Below are 9,884 nucleotides of genomic sequence, written 5' to 3' on the forward strand. Positions count from 1 at the left end.
TTTACTCGCGGCTGCCCATGGCGCCTGCCTTGGTCGCTGTATTGGCCGTACCTTGGCGACTGCGTGCGCTTAATCCGATTGCTCTCCGCCTTTCTTGCTCGTAAGTGTGCTGTGTACAGATAGCGGTCACTTCGGTCGAACAATGCATCTGACAGCCATCCGGAGCGAAAAAATTTCGACATGGCGTTGCTGAAACGCGATCCTCGCTCAAAGTAAACATCCTGCGCACGTGTGTGGAAACTAAAATTTGGTGGAAACGCTTGCGCTAACAGTCTTCTTCTCACTACGTGCGGCGATTGCCCGACCATTCGAGTGTCTTTTGCTATTCTGTGCTACGAGTCAACGCAAGCGTCACGACATTCCAAAGCGGCGTGTCATCGCTGATCGTCGATTTTGTTCGTGTTGCAAACGTGACCTAACCGTGCGGAACACCATGGTGTAGTTAAATTTCTTCGACAAGGCTTCTTGTGTGCGCGTGTGTGAATGCGGTTGTATTCCTGATATGAGCAACGTCGGTACGTAACCTTGAATCACCGCGTAGATATTTAATAGTGTGTTTATGCTTTTTCGATTTGCCTTTGTGCCTCTCTGAAGCGCACAAGCTTCTCAAGAATTAAAGATCCCTATGTGAAACGCCCGCGAATAGGCCTAGTTATTGTTGCACTTTATTTTGCTGGCGATTTTATATCGCTTCTGATGTTTTTCCTACGTTAGTTCGCAGCCTGGTGCTTTTCATGATTGAAATAGCATTGCTGCTTACCGAGACATTTCGTTTAGTATCCGAGTGTTTGGGCAACCTAAGAGTAACAGAGTAGGCAATAATGTACTTTGATATAGTTTTATTATTTGGTGGCCAGTAGCTGTGGATATGGGGTATTTATTTATTTATTTATTTATTTAAGAAGATACTGCCTGTCAGAATGCCATACTTTAGGCTGTGGTGAGCGATACATATAGGAAATATACAGTGGCCAGTGGCTATATGGTATTTATTTATTTATTCAAGAACATACAGTTAGTCCAAATGCCATACTCTAGGTAAGGGTCAGCGATACAGTGGGAACAACACAATTCAGGAAATACAGTGATGGCCAGTAGCAATGGCTATGTGGTATTTCTTTATTTATTTTAGAACATACAGCCAGTCCTAATGCCATACTTTAGGCAGGATCAGCAATACAATGGGAATAACACAATACAAGAAATAGACATTGCATACAGAACACTATGAAATATAGAACAGATCATAATGTAGGAACAAGAGTATTATTTGTTTAAAACGAAAGCCTGAATGATACACAAACCCAAACAAAGTTTCATAATACCACACAATTATCACTACACGAGCAGTACAGTAACAGCAACTACCACTTATTTACCATAACGGCTTGACATATACACATGCCGTCTTGCAGGAGCTGAACAAAGTTTTTCATCCATCCATCCATATACACATGCAGCACAAAAATATAATGACACTAAGTTGTACAACTACGTAAGGTTATGCTTGCAGACAAAAGCTACGGCACATGCCACCCACAATGCAAAGTACAGAGTAACGCAGGTACTTACTAGTATATTTAATTACACATTCAATGCACGAAATACGCTTGGGATGTGCTTCCAAGTGAACAAAAGGACTTGACATGAAGCTGACACTGAACAGTAAGGGTAGCTTAAATAACTATTAAAATGCAAAAACAAAGAACAGCCACACTTACAGTAGTACAAGAGACATCATACATTTTACACAAACTTTTCTACCAGTACTACCTAATGCTACCTGCAGCAACATGCATTCCAATGCTTCGGCTACCACACTTCTGTGAACTTTGCATTTTTGTCATAAGGAGATGTTTTTTTTTTCACGAGAATTGAGATTCTAGTTCTTAAAAATGTGGCAAAAAATTTGTCCGATATGCAGTGGCATGTAGGGAAGCAATTGCCCAAGTACAGGGAACTTTGAATGGTACTCTGAAGTTTAGATGCAGAAACTCTGTTTGCAATCAATGCATGTACTCTGAAGTTTAGATGCAGAAACTCTGTTTGCAATCAATGCATCTTCATTTAAGTGCACATAATTTTCAGCAGCCTCTATTAACTGCAAGACAGCTGGTGATGGGACTGTCGATGCCGGCTTCTCTTTGTTGTAGCACTTCAGCATTGTGAGCTTGTTTCCCTCGGCTGAGCTTGTGATCGCTTCAACACAGGCTTGACAGGAGTTTGCCTTCTTGACTTGTGCAACAACATAACGAGCAAGGTACGACAAGGATTCATGTTCTAAGTCTTGAATATCAAGGAGGTCAGACGGACGAACAACATACATTTTGCTTTCATTTGGTTTGTTGTCATCGGCCATGCCAGTCAAGAGAAAGCAGTCTTCTTCAGTGTAATTGCCATCCTTACTTGGCCTCAAAAACTGGGCCATCATAGCAGCTCGAAGCAAAAACTTGAATTCAAGTACACGAGGCACAGGGTTCTTACACCTTAGTGTAGAGAAAAGATTCTCTAGGGCATCTTGGCCGAACCTGCTCAGGAGCAGAAACTTATTGTACTTTTCAAGAAACAGTGCCTGCAGTAGCAACACTGATGTTGTCGCTACGATAACGCCAGTCTGCACTGATTTCCAGGTGGCTTTTTTTCATCCCCAATACATACTTTTTCAAAAAGTGCAATGGTTTCTTCCAGAAACTGAAGGGCCTTTTCATACTCAACATCATCAAAATGGCTCAAAGCCAGTTTTGTTGTTCTGGAAGTCATGAGTCTGAACCATCGAAACATTATCTCAAGAAACCATGCAGTTCTCAAGGCTGGTTCATCTAATGTTCTATTATCTACAAGCAAGCGTACTGCAGCAGCAGTGTCGCTGTTGATAAGGCTGAATGCTGGCCCCACCTTCATTTTATCATAATGGCTGGGGTCAATTGAAGAAGGCTTCAGGTGGGGTGCTAGCTTTAGCTCTGCATTGCTGTCTATCTCGACAAGCTTCTTTATAAGCTCGATGGATATTTCATTTCCTAGCAAATGCAAGTATATCTTCTGGCCCTTAGTTAAGTGGCTCCTCAGGTTCTTAAGGAGATGAGGAACGTCAGCCATGAAAAAAAGTTGCCTAGATGCATCACATGGGTGGGGACACGAGGTTTTAGGCTTGCTGTGCTTGCCTACAATTATACCGAACAGTTTCCAGACGGCTTGGTTCCCCCCTCCCATGTCTGTCACCACAACATCTACTTTCAGGGAAATTGCCTCATATGTTTTTATGATGACAAAGATCATATCCTTAACTGTTTTGGCATGGAATGAATTTCCAGTCAAATGGTAAGCAACTGTTTGCTTCCAGTGGGTTGTTATCCCACCGAGCATAAATACCAGCCCATGAGTGGCCAAACAGTCGGGTGGCAGTGTTCCGTCTGCAAGAGGTATAGTTGGGGCTCCAAGCACTGTTCCCGAGGATGGATTGTACACTAAGCCTGGTGCAAGCTGCATCTCATCGAGCATTAAAGTGGCGTGCCGCTCCTCTGGTGACATGAAGCTAACCTATGGAGTGGAAGGATTTAGTTAGGTGATGCAAAGAGCGGTGCTATGGTAACAAGACAGGTCAAGGGTCATGGGCACCTGTCTGTGCACTTACCTTTAGTGCGAGAGACGCCATGATGTCCTCCAGCAAACCTGGTGTGAACTTGTACCCTTCCAAGTGACGATGTAGGGTGCGTTCTGTTGGCAGAGGTTGTCCAAGCTCCCTGACTGAGTCATAGCCACGTGCTCCACAGGAAAGTCTCATTTTCAATGCCCTTATAACAGTCTTCTTAGTCCATCGAGTCCCCTGCATTGTTGCCATCTTCAGACATTTACCTTGGTCTTCATTCAAGTATTTGTTTAGTCCTGCGACAAGGCGCTTATTTGCAGTTAGCGCCTGGAAACGCTGCCTCTGAGCAAGTTGAAGCTTCGGTCGCGTCGCCTGAAGTTCAATTTCAAGCTGGGCCACCCTTTTCTGTGGAGCTGCTGGTATCAAGTGGCCTGAAATAGTGCACCGAAATTAGGTCTAAAGCAGTTGTCAATGCTAAACAGGCAAGATCGGGGGCTAGGTGGTGCTTCATATTAAAGATGTCACGCTGATACAGAAAGCGCATGCACGGAACAGCCTGTTTGCTGTTCTCTGTATGTGTATTCTTTATCAGTGCGATATCTCCCCTAGTTTTAAATAGCATTGTTAAGAATGCGTTGCTGACAGCAAATGATCTGCATGAGAGCAGGGAAGCGCAACACAAAAACATCAGATAAGCACAGGAATACATAACATTCCTGCATGTTTCTTTCATGAGGTCTCTTTCATTGAGTCACAGGCGATTGGCCCATACAAGCTGTGACGAATGCTGTGACGTTATGAGTGACGTGGATTGGGGTGTCACGTGACTCTTTTTCTCCGGTTTTCGCAGAAAGGCAAAGGAACGGTCGAAGAGACCGTCCTAAAGCAACCGGATGGATTGAAATGGCTGCAAGGTGGCCTGAATTGGATTGAAATGGAAAAAATGCGCGTCTTTTCGGCACCGGGGCACTTAGACAACATGGCGTTTCCCACTGACATGGTACTTCGCCTTGCCTGTGCGGTAGCTTCAACCGAGCAGAGGCGACGACGCGAGGTAAAAGATGCATTTGAAGAGTTCAGCGAAGAGGAGTTCCGGCAATGTTTTCGTCTGTCCAAACGAACAGTGCGTAGCTTGTGCGACGAACTTGACCCTATCATCGAATGCCAGCGAGCCAGTGGCCTTTCCACAGAGAGAAAAGTGTTGTGCACGCTGCGATTTTTCGCCACCGGTAGCTTCCAGCTGAGCATTGGTCGCGAGGAACACATCGGCATGTCTCAGCCGGCGGTGAGCAACACCATCCACGAGGTGACGGAGGCGATCATTACCGTGGCTGCTAGAAAAAGGGTGGTGGACTTCCCACTGACCACAGTTGCCAAGGATGAGGCGAAGGCGGAGTTTGCACGACGTGGTTGCATCCCAGGCGTGCTGGCGTGTGTCGACGGCACGTTGGTCGCCATTCGCAAGCCAGAGGGATACAGCCTGGCCGACACGGCGAGTTTCATGTCCAGAAAAGGCTATTATGCCCTGAACGTCATGATCGTAAGTACCATTCGGATCCTTTCTTACTCGCCCATCGGAGTAGCTGTTCAGTTTTGACGTCGGAGCTGGGAAAAGTACCAATTCAAAGAATAAGGGAGAACATGCGGAGAAATGGGTGCGTGCTAGTTGGTGGCTCGCATGGCCTCGGTTATCATAAGTGGCAAGTGTTAGTGTAAGTGAGCCAGTTGTCGTATTTTGTGTCTTCGTTCTGGCATGCATGCGCAATGAAGTTGAGCATTTTGAAGGTAATCAGAATATGGGCTGTAGTCGTAGCAGAATTATACACACGATAGGGAAGTATTTCAAACACAAAAGTACTTATAACCACAATTGCATGGGCTAGCTGTGGTATGTACGAGTGTTCTTTCCCAATAGCATGGCGTAGGTTTTCATTTATCGAGCATTCAGTGGAAGTCGTAGCCGTGTGTACAGGGGAATGGTCATTGCCCCCTTCCGTCCTCAGTTGCTACACCATGTCCCTGTGTTCCCCTCTAGGTGAAACTTCCTGTACCAATGACTGTACTAGTATGCATTGTTTCCGGCTTATGTGTAGAAAGAAGGGGTTTGTTTGGAGCATAGATGCAGTACTATTTTGTATCACTCATTGCAGGTGTGCAACACGCGGCTGCGCATCCTTGTCGTGGACTCACGATTCCCAGGTTCGTGCCACGACTGCTGGGTTTGGGAACACAACCCTTTGCGTTCACGCCTAGCTGCACAGCTGCAGCCTGGGGAATATCTGCTTGGTAAGTATTAATGTGAACTAACTGGGGTAGAGCACTCAGCCGCCATTTTTCTATTGCAGGAGACGCAGGGTATCCCCTCGAGCCATGGCTCCTCGTTCCAGTCCCTGGCAGTCACCCCGGCAACACCTCCGAAGGCCGATTCAACAAGGAGCACGCATCCATGCGCAATGTTGTGGAAAGATGTATCGAAGTGTTGAAGAGCAAGTTCCGCTGCTTGCAGCACTTTCGAACGATGCTCTACAACCCCGATCGAGCAGGGCGAATTATTTATGCCTGCGCTGCTCTCCACAACATTGCATTGGACGCGGGGGACTGGACCTTGGATGAGTATGTTGGGGACATGCCACCAGCTGAGGATGACGATGGGGAGCCAGGAGAGAGCCATGTGCTCACACCCCACAACGTGCTGCTCAGAGGACAGCAGCAGCGCAGCGCTGTCGTGGGCCTTTTTTGAAGTGCACAGGAACGCGGTAAGCTGTCATATCACACACATAATTTATTCATACTAATTCCAGTGCACCCAGGCAAGACAGGGCCGTGTTTGCCACAACACAAAGTACTTACTCGTGCTTCAACATGATTCGTGGAGGCAATGGGAAAATGTTGCATTTTCTTTAAATGTCACATGGAATAGGCAACCGAAACACCCTTTTCTATATCAGTGATCATAGTCACAACAGACTAGATTGGAGCAAGCACATATGAGGGGCACCCTGTGCTGACTGTTGCCATCAAAAGATTGTGGGAACAATGCAGCAACATCACACAACTTCTTTCACGAAAACGCATAAAAATTGCAGTTACATTAGAAACATGTTGCAAGAACGCATGATACGTATGTCCGTCACTTCTCATAGTCATTGACTGCAAGCATTCAATTGTACACGCTAGGCTTGCCGAGCACAATGCCGTGCCGGATTTTTGTTCATTGTCCTCAACATTGTATAAATATTTATATAATATTTCATTTGATTTGAATTCCCGACTACAGTTATACTGCAATGCTACAAAATACGTAAATCAAAGCAGCAAATAACATGTGGGTTGTTTTGATGACATACGGCATGAATATTTGGCTCAGCAATCTCGCTGCTCTCATAGCTTACCACGTTCAAAATTAATTCCTGCAATGAGTAATTTACAATGAAAACAGTCACTGGCATGTTGCTGTGATGATGACCCTTTTCATTAGTGATCTCAAAAAAGACTTGGTTGTAGTTGTACCTTAGCCTCATTGCGCTGAAATGACAATATCACAGTGTAAGCAATTTTCGGCAGGTAAACATGCTTCATAAAGAATGCAGCGAGCTGCGAAACAGTGTGAGGCTAAAAGATATCACAGTCCAACACTATGTGGTAATGCTGCATAAAAAGCGCAGTGAGCTAGAAAACAGTGAGGCAACACAAATATCACAGTTCACAAAAACATTCACAAAAAATGTCAACTATACGCTCTTGGTCTTTGTGTGGATGACTAGACACCTTTAAGATGGTGGGGGGAGGGGGGAGACGCTGCCTCACGAGTAGGTCGAACATAAATTGAGAAACGCATATATCGAACATCAAAATAGATGAAAGACATAAGAAGAAAAAAATGCTGCACTCCTTGTACAAAGTAAATGCTAACTTAAAGCTAGTTCTATGTATTAAATGTAAAAAAACAACGTATGAAATAGTATGTTGACTGCAACACATAAACATATAAAAACTAATAAACCAATAATGCATGATACATTAAAAACATGATGTAAAACTTAATAACTATCTGGCTTTTTCCCGCAGAGGGCCCTCAGCCATGGCCCGCTCCAAGGATTGGACCACCTGCAGGATGCTCTCCTGTGCTGCTGCCGGCCGCTCCTGTGCTGCGGCCGCCCCCTCCTGTGCTGCTGCCATACGCCGCGCTAGAGATGTTATGTGGAAGGCTGACCTTTTGATCCCCCGCACCGCCTGCAATGAATCATCATGGTGGAAATGTTTGCATGAGCTGCTGAAGAACTCTCGACCATCTCGTGGCTCGAAGCTGCTGCTGCGGAGAATTGCAACGTGAACAACAATTTCCCCTCAGTTGAAAATTCATTGGCCTGGTGGCATCCTTTGAAAGTGTGAAGCTTCGTGTACAAGCTATGCCCTCTTCGTTTGGATCAACAAACAATTGCTGGAACTACTCTTTATTCATCTCCTCAAATGCATCTCTTACCATCAAACAGCCCTTTTCAGGGCTACCCAACCTTTTGCCCGGCAGTTTATCATTGCAGATGTCAGATACCGTGCCCTCAATACAATGCATGTTTCTTATTTACAGCCCAAGTTGGTTTCAGTCATCATAACAAGAGCATCAAAAATGTTCACACCCTTTACGTAAAATTTAAACAAACGGTCTACTAACATCAAGCAACTTCTCAGTCAGCTCGAGGCTCTGGTCGCACTGAGAAGACACCCGCAACAAGGTGTCGGTGTGCCGTGGCCTCTGTCGACGGCGAGGCCGCACAGGAGGCTGAGACACTGAAAACATGCAGCATTTTCGTCACCGCATGCTGTGGTAGGCTTTAAGTCTATGACCATGTTGTGGATAATTGGGCAATTCGAATAACATACGAGAGGTTATTTTCTCAAAACACTTTGATGATCAATCAAAGTGTTTTGGTGCAGTGGGGCCGCTTTCAAGGTAACTTGGGGGGGCCTTCTGTGGAGTAAAGAAGTTCACGAACTGGGGGCACATACGTCCTATAATCAATAAAACACTAAGTTCTCAGATGCTTACGTGTCACTGTGTCACTGTCACCTGCAGCCGCTTCAGAGACTTCCACCTCGACCTCCACTGCAGGAGCGGGAACATCCGCCTGCTGGAAAGTGTCGTGGGCATAATCTTTCAGAAAAAGGGGTATTCGTTACTCTGGCTATTTTACAACCTTACGTACTAAACATCTGCGGAAATGTTCTGCAGCTATTCAGTGGTCATTGATATCACGTATTACCATTTTAGTGCATGCACTTGCCCGCAGGCATTTCGTGTCTGTTTGATAAATAAATACGCCTTTTACTGCAAGGGCTGCAAAGTGAGATTTCAGTTGACAAACCTACCTGCTTTTGAATTCTTTTTCCTGCACTATCTTACTGTTCAACAAGGTTCCCCTAAAAGCACTCCTTACAAAATGGGCAAACTCTCTCATGGCACCGCTCAGGAACCTGTGATACTGCGGCGGCAGAGTGCTTACCTGTTGATATTCGAGGGAAGCGAAGACGCCACCGAAGCGTGCCAACCCGGTTAATTGCAGCAAGCGGCCACGGAAGCCTGGCAGACGACCCCCTCCAGTGCCCCTGGAAATATACACCAATGTCAAAGAACAAATCGCCCGCACATTCGACGGTTACTCACGTTTGTGCCTCCTTGATGGCGGCGGCGTCACGGCGGGCCTCGTGCACCTGCCTGCGCCACCAAGCCTGCCACTCATCCACGTTTTTCTGCGCAGGGCCTTCAAGGTTCAGCGCGTCGCTGAGCTCTTGCCACAGCCGCCGCCAGTCGGCGACCGTGACGCCATGCTGCAGCTCAATGGCTTTCGCCGCGAGCTGCGGATGTTCGCTCATAAAGGCGAGCACCAGCGCGCGCTGACCCTCGGAAACGCGGATGAGCCGCTGCTGCTGGTGGCTAGCGGTGCCGTTGCCCTCCGCCATGACTGCGCTCGACCGAGCCAACGACTTCGAAAGTTGCGCCGTTTAGTAGTGGAGTTTTGAAAACAGTAACTGCTTGAAACAAAGTTGTACCTAGCGCCACCACTAACCGTCCCGCTAAATTTAGCGTTGTTTAGAAAAATAACAGAAAAAATACGTTTAGATTGTGTCGTATTCCTTATTAAACAATAGAAAAATAGTGCCAACACATTTTAATAGTGCACAATATTAGTTAAACACTTGTGAACATGTTACAAACCCTTTTTACTTTGCTATACGGTCCCTAAGTCGACGTCAAAATGATGACGCAAGCCTTCCTTTCTCTCATTGGCTGTTCACTTCC

At 46.0% G+C, this 9,884-nt stretch overlaps 1 protein-coding gene across 2 annotated transcripts; it reads left to right on the forward strand.

Annotated features, from left to right (window-relative positions):
• Nucleotides 1-8,932, forward strand: LOC119169153 (putative nuclease HARBI1). 2 transcript variants are annotated; one of them, XM_075886359.1, is made up of 5 exons: nucleotides 1-515; nucleotides 4,437-5,126; nucleotides 5,737-5,872; nucleotides 5,932-6,342; nucleotides 7,655-8,932. In XM_075886359.1, the coding sequence occupies exons 2-4, from the start codon at nucleotides 4,521-4,523 to the stop codon at nucleotides 6,324-6,326; spliced, it is 1,137 nt and encodes a 378-aa protein (XP_075742474.1). In that variant the 5' UTR covers nucleotides 1-515; nucleotides 4,437-4,520; the 3' UTR covers nucleotides 6,327-6,342; nucleotides 7,655-8,932. The 2 variants fall into 2 exon arrangements, with proteins under 2 accessions (XP_075742474.1, XP_037276152.2); XM_037420255.2 differs by having other exon boundaries at nucleotides 1-5,126.
• The last annotated feature ends 952 nt before the right edge of the window (nucleotides 8,933-9,884 follow it).

The sequence above is a fragment of the Rhipicephalus microplus genome, chromosome 2 (assembly GCF_043290135.1).
Source record: "Rhipicephalus microplus isolate Deutch F79 chromosome 2, USDA_Rmic, whole genome shotgun sequence".
In the NCBI taxonomy this organism is placed as follows: Eukaryota; Metazoa; Arthropoda; class Arachnida; order Ixodida; family Ixodidae; genus Rhipicephalus; species Rhipicephalus microplus.

Bases quoted from the DNA above. Each gene is read 5' to 3' on its own strand.
- LOC119169153 (XM_037420255.2), top strand. From the start codon at position 4,521: ATGGAAAAAATGCGCGTCTTTTCGGCACCGGGGCACTTAGACAACATG. The intron at 5,127-5,736 runs GTAAGTACCATT...CACTCATTGCAG, and splicing joins ATGCCCTGAACGTCATGATC to GTGTGCAACACGCGGCTGCG. The intron at 5,873-5,931 runs GTAAGTATTAAT...TTTCTATTGCAG, and splicing joins GCCTGGGGAATATCTGCTTG to GAGACGCAGGGTATCCCCTC.